This window comes from Bombus pyrosoma, linkage group LG8, assembly GCF_014825855.1.
Source record: "Bombus pyrosoma isolate SC7728 linkage group LG8, ASM1482585v1, whole genome shotgun sequence".
Lineage (NCBI taxonomy): Eukaryota > Metazoa > Arthropoda > Insecta > Hymenoptera > Apidae > Bombus > Bombus pyrosoma.
In genome coordinates this window covers 9460408-9477242 of record NC_057777.1, presented here as the reverse complement: position 1 = coordinate 9477242, position 16835 = coordinate 9460408, and the positions used below count along the sequence as shown (strand labels likewise).

The following is a 16835-nucleotide window of genomic DNA, read 5'->3' as shown; positions in this document are numbered from 1 at the left end:
AGCGTTATTTCCAAAAATCGGCCAGATTGTGCCGCCTCCTATGTTGTCATATTTTCTTGAAGCAAAATAGCAAAATCGACTGAAAATATTTTTGGGCAGTCGAAAATTTTGGTTTCTATAAATTCTTGAAATATGACATCATTTCTAAGAATCGACAAAATTGTGCTATATCTTATGTTATCATGTTCTCCTAATAATCGCTATTTAGCCTGTTAAATTTCTCGTTTGAATGACAAATTTTTGCTCTCTGATTTTGCCAAAAAATGATGTCATTTTTTATAACTTATTCCCAAAATCAATGGGAATTGGGAAGGATTTAAGGATTATAGATTGGAATGATTTTAAATGCGTTGTACATTTGTAAAATAAGATTGTTTTATCCAATGGAATTTGAAAATTTACAATAATTGTACAATTTTACAATGAGTTCGTAGTATGAATAATCATTAAGCGCCTGATTTTGGACAACTTAGTAATAAGAAAATAAGTGCTCATGCTTATGGTTTCAGTCGTTCACGTACTAGAGCTGCCCTCCAACGGCGAATTGTTGATGTTGTTCTACGTTAGCATATAAAGGACCTCTTTAGTCTCACTACAAACGAAGTATATTCGCTATGATTTCACGTTACAGGAACATATTTTATTATAAGATTGTACGGAAAAGTTCATACTTCTTTATCCTTCTAAAAATCGTGCACCACAAAAATTAGTCATGATGTTACATCTCGTCTGTAGTTAATTCGTACTTCTGTTTTTATCATTTTTGTAAACGAATATGCATGCAAAATAGATACATCACGTCAGAAATATTATTCACAGCCCACCAATTACAGAAATTACTATTAGAATTAAATTTAGACTTTATTATAACAAAAATATTATCGTGAGGAATGTAAATTTAATGTTAAATCTAAAAAGTCATTGTGTATAGAGAATATATTATAATTACTGCATCATCCCACTGATACATTATAGCTTGGAAGGGAAAATTTTCTTTTTTGAGGCAATTACGTTTAATTATTGCGCGATTTTGTTTGTGTTTTCATACTTGTCTATCTTAGATAGAAAAGTAGGAACTTTTCCGTAGAACCGTACCCAACGAAATAAGTTCTTGTATATGCTATCGTGGAACCAAACAAGGCAAATCTCTAACTTTATAGGTTCTTGTATATGCTAACGTGAAACAGCTTTAGCACTGTGCCGTATGGTGCAGTACCTGTGGAACAGCTAGAAAATGGGTGCGAGCACTCCCATTTCTTTTTTAATGGTACACACCGTGGTGTAGACTTTACCGCCATTGTATTGTATACGTATTGTGCCGCTACAAAAACGTATGACTAAAGTATAAGCAACTGTAATGATATTTAAAATTTATAATTCTAGTAACTACGAAAGAAGTATAGTAACGTGATAATATACAGTATTGCAAGAATTGTAATTATATTCACTGACTAGGTGCATAGTAAATAACATTTTATATGTTATAGATGATATATTTCAATGTATATTCATATCTCTAATGCCTATATCTCATTAAATAACGCTCATATCAATATTTGAACTTCTTTGTAATAAAACAATTTATTAAGGTAACTTTAATTAATTCTCACTTTCTTATAAAATGTATGTAACAAACATAAATTAATAGATTTTTTGAGCATAACCTATTTGTCATAATTATTTATTTATAATTTGTATTATATTTTTTCTACAGATGGATGGTAAGGATCCAACAAGTGTCATTAAAATGATAAAGGATCTTAAGGCAGGTTCTGAAGCATATCGTAAAAGTAATAACGGTGTGTCTTTAAGATTATCTGGTACTGCATATACACCACTGACATTTGGTGAATCTGATGAATGTGTTATATCACCTAAAAGGCCAAGATTAAATGATTCTAATGATTCTAGTTTAAATATGAGTGAGGCTGAGACAGTCCCAACTAGTCCATGGGAATGGCGAAGATTAAAAGGACAGGTAATATACTCAATTAACATTATATAAATATCCGTAAATCAACTATACTTATTTCACTAGGTTGTGTCCTTGAAGACAAGATTGTCTCATCAGGAAGCTGCTGTACAGCAGCTTCACAAAATACGCAGACAAATGGAAGAGGTTTTTGAAAAGGAGAAAGGTATTTTAGAGATGCAGGTGGAACAAGATAAGCAGACAATTAAACAACTAGAAGTGCGCCTTGATATTTCACGTAGAACAATTCAGGATGCATCTGAAGCACGAGCTTCTGTAGAGAAAGAACTATTTCAGGTATAGTGCTTTTATTTAACTCTTTTGCGATTGGTACCAGTTATATCAGGCATTCACTATGTGCTTTACACTGCTTAGCGCCAATTATATCTGTCATCTACTAAGCACGTTGTATTGGCTAGCAATAGCTAGCAGTTACATAAGCTTCTTGTCCATGGTGATGATATATATATAATATTATTTTATATGCATTACTAAATTATATCTATCATTGTTACATAATTTCCAATAAGAAACTTAAAGTGAAGATTTATTATTGGATTTATTTTTAAAATACAGAACAAGGACTCAATAACGTTTTCTTTCCCAATACATCCTTAAGTCCTCTGCTGTTCCAACGAAATCCTCTAAGATTTTATACAGTCACACTGGGAGCTCAAAAGATGGCTAGTATCCGCCATCGCAAAAGGGTTAATTAAATAAATAATTTGAATATTGCTTCATTTTGATGTTTAATATAAATATATGTTGTTTATAGGTGAAAACGAATTTGGAGCAGAAAATTATGTCGTTAATGAACGAAAATGCAAAGCTGTTAGAAGATCATAAACATGCACCCGTACAAGAGGGTAAAATAGTAACAAAAGATTCTACTGATGTATCTGAAACACAACTAAAACTGGATGCAGCTCAAAGAAGAATAACACAGCTGGAAGGGAAATTGAAGGAATATCAGACTAAGCAACAGGAGTTGGAATTGCAAAATGTGGAACTCCAAAGTATGAAAATAAAGGTTGAAAGGTTGGAGTCAGAAAGAGCGCTATGGGAGGAAGGAAAGACGTTTGTTGCACGAGCTGCGAGAGCGAATGAACTTGAGAAAGAGCTTAGCACTGCAAAAGAAACCATTGTTTCATTAAGAGAGTCCGTACGGGGAAAATTACTTTTAGAAGAACAAATGGCCAATGTAATGAAAAGGTATAGTTTCTTTCAACGAGCCCTTTTTAATAAACTTTTATCATTATTATATTTATAAACATTTATAAGTGTGCTTCTAATTTTATAGATTAGATCATATGGAAAAAGTAGAGCAACAGGTTGCTACACTTGAGGCCAAAAAGACGGAACTTTCATTGCGCCTGGCCGAATATGAATCTACTGGAATTACTGGTGGACCAACTGCTTTAAAACGCGAATTGAATCGACTGCAACAAGCTGAATTAGTCTTAAAATCAGAGGAAGGGCAGCTAAGATCTAAACTGGATGCTGCATTGAGGGAGTCGCACACTTTGTCGAAGAATTACGAAGATGCCAAAAAAGTGGCTATGGATGTTACAGTCTCCAAGGAACAGTTGAACAAATTAGTGAACAGATTACAGAAGAAGATGATCCTTATTACGAGAGAGAGGGACAGTTATCGACAGCAATTAGACTTATACGAAAAAGAGATAACGATAGACACTAATACTGCGATAACCGAAAGGATTCCTGTGCTGGAACGTACGATAGATGTTTATAGGTAGTTTAAAATTCTATTTCAATTTTTGCATTTTGGATAATGATACGATAAATGAGTTACGGTTATTGACTTATAATTGTAGAGAATTAGTCGCCAAATTAGAAAGTGATCTTCAAGCGGCCGAGGGTCACAACCAAGCGGACGAGTGCAATAAGTTGAGAGAGGAAGTCGAACGATTGAAGGGTGAATTGGAACATAGAGCACTGAAGGGCGATTTTAATTGCAACGCGAGGATACTGCACTTCACTATGAATCCTGCTGCCATTGCAGAACAACAAGCGGAGGAGAAGCAGAAGGCTTTGCTACATGAAGTGGAAGAGTTGAGGGCGAAAGTTGCGCAAGGTGGAGTCAACATGACAACATCCTCCCTTCAAACACAAGGTAATTTTTCAAAAACATTAATATGATTTTTGTTAAGAGCAAAAAGGCAATCAATCAATTAAAACTACTTGATGAAATAGATACTAATATTAAGTACTGGTTATATTAATGGTGCTATAATTAATATTTACTATACTATACTATAAAATGTAGAAAGTAATATATGACATGAAAGATAATTGATGATCATAGTGAAACATAATTGTAGCTAGTGATATATTCTGAAAATAATGTGAATTGCATTTAAGATAACAGGAATAGTATGGATAAATTTTTATAAAATAGTACTATGCTAAGTAGTAGAGGAAGAGTGCTTCAAAAGACTTCTAAGATAAACGATATTTATATAATACTGTTGACTTGTGTACTGATAAACTTTCTTAGCCTTTTAATTGAATTTATATGTACACTGATTTTCATATTTTATCTCATCTATAATGTTGTAATACTAATTTATACTTTCAGAGAAGGAAAACTACCATAAAATTATTTTATCATATCTTTTATGTTATCTTATAAATATTCAGCGTCAACAACGAAACTCTTTCTAAATTCACAACTACAATTCGACTATTTTGCGTCACATTTGGTACATTTTCGTTCTATATTTACCAGCATTTTCATGTTATATCTAGAAATAGCGGAACTCAAACAGACACACGAGATTAAAATAGCTCGCCTCAAGGAAGCCTTCAAAGCATCGTCGCAAGAATACCGACAAGCTTGTTACCAATTGTTCGGTTGGAGAGTGGATAGGACGAAGGAGGCTCGATACAAGTTATCTAGTCAATACGCCGAATCGCCGGATGATTTCTTATTCTTCAAAATTGGAGAGGAGGGAGTGGACCTTTTGGAGACTGCGTTCTCTGCGACGCTGGGCACGTTGGTGGAGCGACACCTGCAACAACAACACAGCGTGCCTATGTTTCTGAACGCAGTGCAAACAGATTTATTCAATCAGCAAACAATGACGAACGTTATGAGTTGATTTTCTTAATTGTCATTGAATCTACGAGAAATCTTTGCATACTGAGAGCTGTAAAAAGAAGACGGAGATCATGAAAATATTTTATTATTGACAAATTATACAACCGAGAATACATTCTTCGTGTCAATTCTTATTTATTTGTATCGTTTATTTATGTACCTGTTTTGAAACGTTTCTTTTCAATAACTTTTTGGGCACACTTGTTTCTCGATGATTTTCTTTATTTCTGAATGTATGCTGGTTTTCTTTCTTAATCATCATTTTTTTAATATTTCTATAAATTACAAAATTAACAATGTTTAAATATTTTGGGTTTTGTTAGAAAGATAAGATTCATTATATTGATTATACTAGACTCTTCGTCATTGTATACGTTTTTATTGCTAAGTAGAACAAATGTTATTCAAAGACGAAGACAATTATTGCATCTCATAAATGTAATAATTGTTCGTCTTTGAATTATGATTGTTCTACCTACATCTATGAGATGTAATGATCGTTCGTTTTTGAATAACGCTTGTCTCACGAAAACAAAAAGAGCTTATATGTATATGCACGAGATGTAATGAGTTGTATGTGATGTATATGATGATATAATCCTCATTCGTTATATAATCATATTTTTAAGCAAGTAGTATATAGAAGTGGAAGTAATCAATGAACTGTTATATAGTATTTTATTCTAGCCATATTGTTCTTCCATTTGACTTTGTATCTTGGATAATCTTGCACAATACGTGCACCTTATCGAACTATGTTTCACATAGTTACTCATACATCATTGAATGGTCAGGTATTTCGTTTGCTAGATATTGGTGTTTGAAACAGAACACTAATTATGCTCATTGATGCCAGACCAATCCAGCAACTACACTATCATTATACGCTTTACTTATCACAAAAGCCAGTCGATTCGCAGAACGATAATTGACCGAATCACTTGTAACAGCATTACTAAGCTACTAACATAGCATTCTGAAATAACAACTTTATCATCTCATTTGCAATGTAAAGTGATTAACATTCCCTTTAGTAAATAAGCTCTTTTTATTCCAAATTAATTTCCGTCGCGTATTTAGAAACTACTTTATAGTTCTCGTCTTAGTGTAAGGTTTATCTCTATATAGAACGCCATGGAAAATTTTGTTTTTCTAATCCTGAATATTTATCCTTTATACAATATTCAGTTATAAAATGTAAGACGTGTACCTTTGGTTTCAAAGTACTTACGTTTTAATCAAATATTTAAAAAAAGAAAATAATCGTGGATATGAAAAAAAAATGAAATAAATATTAAAATAAAAAAACGGAACGTGTTAAAGATCAAAATTCATACTTTTTCGCAACAGTATACTAACGAAATTTTTCCAAACATATTATAAAATATTTATTAGGATCAATTAGATCGCTATTAGACATTTTTCTTCATTCTTTTAATTTTCGAACGTTTTAATCTTGGCCTTTCATACACCGTTCATACACCTTTCATAAACCTCACCGGTTACTGTTCTACTATTAAATCGAAATTAGTTTGACCATTGCGGCTATGTAGCTCTTGACGTGAGAATCACAGTGGTGTTCCTCTCTATAACTTAGGGATTTCTTGGTGAAACTTCAGTTTCTGTTTGCGTTCGAATAGGTTGACTCAAGGTGGACAATGTTAATCTCTCGTCCAATTTCGTTTGTACACGGAACCAGAAACTTCGTCGAAAGAAACGCTTTGTTAACATACACGGAGTCAATCGTACGTCTGCTTACTTTTACTCCCGTTCCTTGTAAATTTCGTTCATTAATCAACAATGAACCATCCTACGAACGAACCAAGTCTCCGTCACAAGGCTTTTCTCCTCTCAATTCGATGAAATCAGGTATTCTTAAATCTCAACGAAACACATTAATATCTAATATATATTGTTTAAATTTTATTCTTTAGATTCGTCTAGAATTTTACGGGATGTAGTTTGGATTTTTTCGAAGAATTTTTCTGACGTGTAAATGTTCTGTAAGTGTTGGAAAGATATAATTTCAACTTGACAGTGTGTTTTACTTTAATGAAATTAGGTAACACGAAGAAAAGTGTAATTCTGATCAAAATGATGTTCATTCTTCTTTTCGAGCATTTAATAACACTATTTGCGAAAAATAGGGAAGAATACATTCTAGAAGAGCAGGGAAAGGAACATTTTCAACATTCCCTTCGAACTTGTTAAACGAAAAACCGCAGTTCGTAGAAGAAGATAAATGGTAAAAGAAGAATACGAATAGAAAAGAAATTATTCCGACAATTCCTTCGAAGGTTCTATCCAAGATATTATATTTCAACGATGAGTATAATTCCTAAAATTCTTACAATTACCTTGAAACTCCCGAAAGAAATATAGTTAAAATAGAATAGAATTCCAAAAAGAGAAGCAATTATTCCAGTAATTTCCTCGAAACTCTTATCCAAGAAACCATGGATAATCCATATTTAACTGTATTAGGAGATGAACATACTCAAATACTTATACGACGTCAGCGCATGAAAATCTATACAAAAAAGGATACGAGAGGAATTCCTTCTCGAGGGACGTGCAAATCGTTCATCTCAATTATGTCGCGGTTTTATTAGCTCCAGGAGGCAACTTTTCGAATTCTCCATGAGTATGGAGTATCATGGCTACGGATCGCATGGGCCATTCCCTAAGGATCCGTTAACAGACTACTTTCGTGTCCCTATATGTTCGAGAAAGGGATGCGAATGGGGTGGTCCCGGAGGGATGATTCCAATTGCATTGTCCGCGAAGAAAGAAATGTCCGAGAGTGATGATCTTTATTAGCGAACCAAGTTACATCCGTGTAACTTACGAGAGACGGAATTGAATGTGTAGATACACGTGTTTCTTCGTATTTATTATTGTACAGGATAAATAATCGAAAGTGATAGGAGACGACGTGACGCGCAAAAGAGAATAGTATCGGGTGAAGTATCTTGGTGTTTGCTAAAGGATCGTTATTTGCTGCGACGTTTCTTTGAATTAAAATTAACTCGCGAAACTTCGTCTCTTTAGTAAGATTTACGAGTATACTTTGTTATTGCTTTAATTAAATTTTATTGTTACGAATATTTTTATTTCATTTCTTATTGTGTTATAATTTATACGTCGTAAATAATTACAGATCTAATTGCTCGAGCATGATGGGTGTATGAGATGGGTGAGTGATATTGAATGAATTTTATTATTTTTATTATTGAAAGTTTTTTTCAAATAAAACATTTACTCTGTTGCGAGCAAGGAAATGTTCAATTTAACTTAAACGAGCAATTTGAATACCTGGTTTAAAATGGGTTAAAGAATCCATGATTTTTGAGGATTAAGATTTATGTCAATGGGCCGTTCATTGTAATCGTTAATGTATTATTAACGCTATTATTCGCGAGTTATGTATGTCAGAGTTCAAGATCCCAAGGTCCCAAACGAGCTTTTTTCGATTAGTTTCTCAATTCCGTTTTTGATTGCGTGGGAAATTACAGAAATATTTACGAATATTCTCGCTTATTAAATGCGTTTCGTATACTTATATTTGCTATTACTTTATCATTGGCGGTTGTTAATTAGCGCGTTTATTGCAATACTTGATCGTTAGTTATCATATCCCAAAAGGACCAAATATCGAACTAATTAGTTCAGTTGCAGAGTCTGTATCTTCAGTTAGTTTCGAGAGAGTTTGCTTTATATTCTAGGGATATATATAAATAATAATATAATAATATAGTTAGTAATTCTGAATTTAATAGTTTATTAAGGTCCAAAGCAATAGAAGTTTAAAAAAATCTCTTTTCTTCTACTATCCGTGATAATATAGTTATTAATATTAATTTCTTTTATTATCAGTATTTTATTCTTACTTATATTTTCTTTCATTATTATTACGCAATAAATTATTTTAATATGAAGGCTACAGAAGGAGAACACGTCACATTCGTCATGTCTTTTGTACGTAGAGAAACAATTTCAAAGTTCAATAACATGTATATTAGCAATCAACTTTTCAATTATTTCTTATCGAAATATTCCTTTTAGTCACCGAGTGACAAAGTCAGAAAATCGATAAATTTATTATTATGTTACTACAATGTAAATTATAATTAACATCGTAACTAATAATGGATCCACAAGGAACAGCTTTCATACGAAATGCTTAAATTTTCGAACAATTCAGTTTACCTTCATTAAAATAATTACAAGAATATTTTCACTGAAAATTACACCGTCTGTGTCTAAAACTAAGCATATAATTTAGTTTGCTTTTTTCCTCTACGCCTTGTTTATTATCGACAAGGTTGCATTTTAACTGCAACATTAAGTTAAAATGAACTAGAATAATTTTAGTTTGTATACTCATTGTATTCTATTTCTGTATCAGCAGTCAGATTAATAAAGAGTTTTTTTTAAACTGATAGAAAGATTTCGTTTGTTAATACAAGCAGTGATATTTAAATACTAAATATATGTATGTATATGTATGTAATAGATAGTAATATTATAAATAGTAATAAGTATTTATTAGGTACTTTAAATTCATATACTGGTGACTTCATAGTAAACGTAATAAGTGCTTTTCTCAATAATAAATCTACCATTACTTTCTGTTCTTCGGCAAACAGATACCGTTCACATAACGTTAATACAGATCGATTAATGTATCCGAATTTCGGGTAATTATAAGCGCTAATAAAATACTTTCGTGATCCACTATTGGACATTTTCAGGTCGATCTCAAATTTTATCAACACAATTGCAATTATCGTGCTTCATTATAGTACTAATCATATTTCATTCTGATTGAAGCACGTACATAAAAATTTTCGATAGTAAGTGTTTAGATACTTTTGCGGATCATCCTACGTTCAATTTTCTCATCTTAATAAAAGATCACGTTCTGCGAAAATAAAATCAATATTCGGTTATTTCTCTATTCCTTCGGCATCCCATCGCTGAAACAAGTCGTTGGAAATATCCAAATACCCCTTTGCACCCTCTGGACGAGCAGGAAGCTCGTCGCTTCCCGGTCGAATTCGAACACGAAAAACACGTAGGTGCACATGGCGCGTTGAGAATAGCGCTGGGAAGGGAGCACGTTTTGTACGTGCACGTATACACGGAGGAACTACTAGATGACCAAAAGCATTTCGACCGTGTACACTCGCTGTCGACAGGAACTCGATATAACGGCGCCAGCTGCGAGGGGACCCGGCAACTCCCGCGCGCCGAAACTCCATTATCCTTAATTATAATCGCGTTTAATCGCAAACTCATCCAGCTCCCTTCCATATGTGCGCAAGCTACACGTCGGGTTACCTTAAACTCCTCCGTCGAACTCGCCCTTGCTTATCAATACGGAATCAATTCTGTGCGCACCCTTTTCGTCGCCGAGCCAAACGGATAACCTGTCGGGAAAAGTTTCTTCGTACTTACCGAAACGATTGTTGTCACGTTACGCTGATGTAGATGTCGAGGGTGAGGCTTGACAGGTGGTGATTTTAGAAGGGGTGTCGTGGTATTTATGAGTCAGAAGGGAGGTTTTTGTTTTATGGAGATCGGTCTGATTGGAATTTTTTATTTTCTAAGGCGATTGGATGAGGGCAGACTCCTGTGAAGTGGAATAATTTTTAGTTTTATATTAATACCAGATCGGAATTCATTTTAGGGACTGTTTCGAATTTATTTTATTCTTCAATTTTTCGCTATCTTCCTACCTTTGTTTAGTGGGTAGTTTCTCTTGATTTTTTTGTCAATTCTCACATGTCATCGTATTTAATCACTGGTAATGTGGAAAGTACGGTTTCAAATATGCCATCATTTCCTTTTTAGTTTATGGTATAAATTCTTTGATTTATTGCTTTAATCCGAGCTATTCTTAAATTTAATTTTTTTACTAGAAGTTAATAACGACACTAATTTGATATAGATATAATTTAAGATAGGAAAATGTAGAGTGTATGTCAGGAAACTGACGTCGAAATTAATTTTCAAAATGGTTTGCTATTTATATGTATAAGTCGAATAGCTCTTTCAAACAATCATTCTTCAAATTAGATTGTACATCATGCGATACAGTTCTTTCCCTTCAATTTCGATTCGATCTTTCCAAAGATCAATTCAACAATTCAACAATTCTTAACCTTTTTGCGATTCTCGAATTTTTATCTCTTGATTTCCTATTTGAATAAGCAAGAAGACTTTTAAAAATATTTACAAAATATTAGAAATTCTAACATAAGGTTGAGAAGTATTCTCTTCGAAGCTAAGAAATTTCTTGAATTGAATAAAATGCGATTGTGTTGAAAATAAACTAAAGAATATACTAGGGAAAAATTTCAGAAAGTTCTAATCACATTAGCAAGAAAATATAATCAACTATTAGATCATTAAAAATATCACGAAAATCTGTAATGTTACGCAATATCTTCCATTTTTTCTAGCTTTTCCTTTTCAAGTATGTAAGATCACTACATAATCCAGACATCTTTGTAGAAAATTTTCCCGTATCTTGTTGCGGAATAATTTATTCCTCCATCGTTAGATATCGATCAGGATCCACTTGAACGCCGAATACGCGAGCGTAACTACCGCCTAATGGTTCGGTAAAAGTTCACCACTAGTAACCGCGTTTCGAATCGGCATAATTAATGTATAACAATTTCCCTGAGCTACCTGTTAGCACGAACTAAATACCATCGCAAATTTCTTGTTCTATCAGCGAGGGACTGCAACCTGGGGAATTAGCCGTACGCTTTATTGCATTTTTTCTACGATATTAGAGTACTGCGTCACTTAGTAAAGACAGTGATTATACCAACAAGGTTCTATAATATTTAACTTTCTTTTTATTTTCTTCGTAGAATTATTTTATTATCGTTCATGGTTAAATTATAAATGAAGTGATTTTACGAAACATAATATTTATTTCAGAACGAGATTCTAGAATATTAAACTTTTTTTTTACTTCTTTTGTAGGATCTTATTCTACTGTAGTTCGTGATTAAGTTATGGATGGTGTGATCTTGAAAGAAATGATTTAAATTTTACAACAGGGTTTTAGAATATTTAAGCTCCTTTTTACTTCTTTTGTAAGACTTTATTCCATTATCGTTCAGGATTAAATTATATATGGATCGATTTTTAAAGAAAATAATTTTAATGTCAGACTAGAAAAAATGACGAAAACTAACTCCCGATTTTCAATTTCGATTGTTCCAATATTACTAAAATAATCTTCATACTTATTATAATTATAGTACAGATGTTTGTGCATTTGTGAAGGATTTAAATATATGCAAAGATATGAAGAATAAAATATTCAAGAATATGTACAAAAAATATCAAAAGCAGAATATTTAAAGGATAAAACAAATCTCTTTTACTTCTTTTAAAATATACTATAATATATTTAAAAAATATATATTATAAATAAATAATAATAAATAAATATATAAAATATATTTAAAATATATGTATATTTAGCTTTTATTCCTTTATTTGCATTCATAAAAATATGGACTCTGGCATAGACATTCATAATTTAACTATAAAGATACCATCAACAATAAAATTGATGGATTAAAAAGAAATACCATTTTTGTAGCTAGAAAGTTCAAAAAAAGAAGAATCTCTCAAGCACATTGATACAATTTTTAACTATTTTTTATATTTCAGCGAGAAGATTGAAAAAGCGGATCGCAGTGAGGTCGATAAGAGAAAATTACAGGGCGTGGAAGAGGTCAGGGGCGAGGGAATACGCGAGACTGCGCGAACTATCCGAAAGGAATGAAACTTAAGTCATTGTCACGGGGCAAGTGGAATTCAAAGAAACTTGAGTAGAGAGGCAAGAGAAGATTGAGAGCAGGTAAAAGCAAATGAAGCTTCCCTATTTCGAAAGTTCGATCCGACTCGGTTTATTCGGCCGCGAAAGAGTCGCAGAGATAAGCTTAAGGAACCTTTATCGTTTCGATCGTAAACTTTTTTTAATCGTATCTCGTACACGAGAATCGAAGGGCTCATCACGGAAACAACGCTTGTCCATGTTCGAAAAGATCCTCTTTTGAATCTGTTCAATACTTGTCCCCTTTCCGTTTCTTCGTACTTCCACCTAGGTTTTATAATTTTACGAAGTTTGATAAAATTGAATTATTCATAGCATTATCATTGTGATAAGCTATTATTTTTAAAATGAAAATGTGTTTCTTATTTTGTAATGAGCTTCCGTAAAGTACCTGTTATTTGAATAATTTTGTTGTGCCTTGACAAAGTAGTAAGTTATTTTATTTGTAGCATGTTTCTCAAACGTAATGCCTTATTTCTCTGCTTAGTCCTTAATTGGGTTAATAAATAAATAGAAGCTACGCTTCTTACTTTCCGCGAAAAACAATGAAAACTAGTTTTATGATTTGAAGGAAAAATAGTTTATCATATTTCTACAAATATTCTCGGTTCCTAAATCTGTATAAAATTCCAAGATATAGGTAGATGGGTAAAAATTGGTAAAAAATATTTAGCGAATTCTTTTTTCATTGATTTGATTGATTACCAATGAAATAACGTATTAACGCAATGTTGTTCCTAGTATCTTAATCAAAAGCTTCCAAACTTCAAATGTTCCTAGAAGCACAATTTTGGTACAAAAGCTCATTGTTTCCTCACAGTGGCATCTCAAATAAAATCCCAGACAGCGACATTGTCCACTGGGTCAACATCCAACCTTCCCATTTCCTTAATATTCGTTTCTGTCTTCCTGCCTTTCCTTACCACGGTTGGAGACTTCCGAGGCTAATACCCTGCGGGATTAATCCATGATTTCCAGACGGGCGTAAACGATACCCCAGCGAGATGAAAAGCACCTAGAACACGTTGAAAGGAGGATGATCTTCGTCTTAATTATATCAGACTGTAACGTCACGTCTATCAACTGACCCACGTCTTATGCTGTATGAGATTGATTCCCATGGAGGAACATTTATTTCCACGACTTTTAACAAGCAAATTGGTGAAATCGAGGTGCTCGTAACACAAAAGATTCTCTTCAAATATTTCAATTTGTTATATAACAACGCTTTATAGTAGTCAGAAACGAGCTCACAGCGTAATGAAATTGATATAAAAAATGGTCTGTATGTTGCTTTATTGTCGAATGAAAATTAATTGACGCTATAAAATTATTACGAGACACACAATTCCATAAGTTAATTAGAGTTCTTTCGCGATATAGTATACGGGCTAAGAAATATGACACTATAGTAATTTATGAAACTCTATAAGTCAATATCATAAGCTACAAGTTAGCGAACGATTCTATTCGTTTTAAAATCGTTAAATTATAAAAAAGAACTCTGCAATGTATGGTTTATAACGTGTCAATTCATTAATATTATTAGTTGATAAAGTGAAACATCTACGTTCCAAGCTTCAGAAACCTTACAGAATCCACGAAACCACCTATAGCAGGATAACAATATACATATCCAGGTTGCAGTGGCGCGTTTTAAAAAGTTGAACCTTTTGATCCTTGATGTTTTGAAACCTTGATGTAATTTGCACGCGTGGTAGAACGATGTCAAGTTGTCGCGTAAACGATGCTTTCGTGGCGCCGAAAATTCCGATAATGAGGAGCCTCTAAACGCGTGCTCGTAGCACGTGAACAAGAAGCCTTTTTCTGGAGACCTTCGGTTCGTTAAATTTATTCGATAAGTTGGAAATGTTTTTTTCCCTTTACACCCCACCGGTCTATCGTTGGTACCCGCTTGCTTTTCTTTGCGTAGAGAGCTACACGGTCCTCGACCCGTGTTTTACGGGGCTAACGAGTACGATTTTTCAAACGCGCCACGCTTTTAATCACGAGCGACGCCGGGAACGGTGGCTTGGCAAGTTTGGCCAGACGACGTTGTTCGTCCCCATAATTTTCTCCAAGTTTCCTATTAACTCTGTTTTCATGTTAATCCGTTCGCCGTCGCGAAAAGTTACAACCGGTGTTGCTCCGCACAGGCGCAGAATTTGCGCGAGCGAACGAGCGTTAATCGCATTTCCACGATGCCCGCTTTTTAATTGAATTTTCTTCCGTCAACGAAACAATGCCCGGGGAACTTTGCTTCGAACGAAAGTCGAATGGATCTGGAGGATGAATTCTTTTTGATTCGAGGAAAGCATTGGGGGGAGAGGGAGGGGAGTAGCCAGCTATCTATACAAAGTATATCATCTATCTGTAAGATATGGAATGGTTGTTTTACATTTTGTTGTTGAAGATTGGAATCAACTTCGAGAAGTAAGACACAGTTGGGATTTATTACAACAGAGATTATTATTATATTATTTGCTTACATACAATATTGTTAATAGTTGAACTACAGATCAAATGTTCGAAATTTTTTGTATCGAGGATACAAATGCATTCTGATGGTGTTGGTTTGATTTCCAATTGGTGATAATTTATTTTTGCAACAAAGTATTGATAGTGATAATTGTTTAGATTTTTATTGGAAGTTAAAATAAAAATTGTATTTGAAGGCTTAGATATTTTCTGTCGATTTATAGAGACTTAAGAATTTTGTAAAGAAACAAAGGTCGTCCTATTTGTCTAACGAAATATCGACGTCAGCCTGAAATTAGAATAATTGCTCAGTTCGATTTTTTTCTTTTTTATTGCAGTTTCTATTTCTAGCGTATCGCTCTTCCATGTTGTAGCCTTTTTGTCACGAACAAAGTGCTTGACGTATCATTGCGCAATCGATTAAACTTTGCTTAGAACTTTGTGTTCCATTTTTAATCTATTCTAATCTGCTTTTAATAGCTTAGATTTTCCACGATTTATAGATTTATAACGATTTTATAAAAGCACAAGTAATTATTGAATCTATCTCTAGTAGAATATGCCAGTATACAATCAGACAAATACCACTTTACAATAAATCGATAAAAATTACCAAACTACTGTTGATTAGTGTATCAAGTAGTCTCAATACTTAAGTAAGTGTATTATATTAAGTATACAAACTATTAAGTTATGCTTAATTAAATTAATTTACATAATATTTCAAAGAGAATGTATAAGGCGTGAATGAATACGTCTATATATAATCAGACAATCATCACTTTCAAATAAATCCCCCAAAATTATAAATCAAACGACTAAACACGACTAATATCAGTCGTAGTTTAATTATTGTAATACAACACCAGCCACTACACCGAAAACGTCGACGGCTATCGACTAATTTACATCAAAGAACGGACAACATGAACGTAAACATCGCGTCGAGTCCTGTAAGATTAACAGAAGCCTCTTCAATGATTATCAGGGCTAAAGGCGTGGTCCGAGCAGAGCCCTCGTTTGCTTGAAATACGAAAACCTGTCTCCATTTACGTGTATCTTGGATGCAGAACTGTGCGCACTGAAACATTGATCCTTTCTTTACGATTACTGACATCTGCCTTTATTATTCGCCGTGTACAGTCTGCGCTACTTTTAAAACAGATATCTTAACTTTCTTTGAACGATGAACTTGTCTCTGAATATATGAATATCAGCCAAAATATTACATTTTTTATGATGATCGATTACGCTTAAAGCAAATGAATGCTTCTTTTTGTAATTACGTGATAGAATTAAATTTTAGGTTTGAAGTTTAATTTAATCTAATTGTAGCTTAGTTGAGGATTGAAAAATTACTGATCCATGTTCGATCGTTCAAAGAATTTTCTTTTACA

At 33.3% G+C, this 16835-nt stretch overlaps 1 protein-coding gene across 3 annotated transcripts; it reads left to right on the top strand.

The window, feature by feature from the left end:
- The first annotated feature begins 1279 nt into the window (after positions 1 to 1279).
- Positions 1280 to 6094, top strand: LOC122570022 (mitotic spindle assembly checkpoint protein MAD1). 3 transcript variants are annotated; one of them, XM_043731825.1, is made up of 8 exons: positions 1314 to 1331; positions 1488 to 1589; positions 1715 to 1978; positions 2039 to 2269; positions 2748 to 3184; positions 3273 to 3725; positions 3808 to 4106; positions 4742 to 6094. In XM_043731825.1, exons 3-8 carry the CDS (start codon positions 1715 to 1717, stop codon positions 5092 to 5094), a joined length of 2037 nt encoding a protein of 678 aa, XP_043587760.1. In that variant the 5' UTR covers positions 1314 to 1331; positions 1488 to 1589; the 3' UTR covers positions 5095 to 6094. The 3 variants fall into 3 exon arrangements, with proteins under 3 accessions (XP_043587759.1, XP_043587760.1, XP_043587761.1); XM_043731824.1 differs by having other exon boundaries at positions 1280 to 1589; XM_043731826.1 differs by lacking the exons at positions 1314 to 1331; positions 1488 to 1589 and having other exon boundaries at positions 1715 to 1799; positions 1912 to 1978.
- The last annotated feature ends 10741 nt before the right edge of the window (positions 6095 to 16835 follow it).

Coding starts and splice junctions, on each gene's coding strand:
- LOC122570022 (XM_043731824.1), top strand. CDS start 1,715: ATGGATGGTAAGGATCCAACAAGTGTCATTAAAATGATAAAGGATCTT. Junction 1,979..2,038: donor GGCGAAGATTAAAAGGACAG/GTAATATACTCA, acceptor TTATTTCACTAG/GTTGTGTCCTTGAAGACAAG. Junction 4,107..4,741: donor ATCCTCCCTTCAAACACAAG/GTAATTTTTCAA, acceptor TGTTATATCTAG/AAATAGCGGAACTCAAACAG.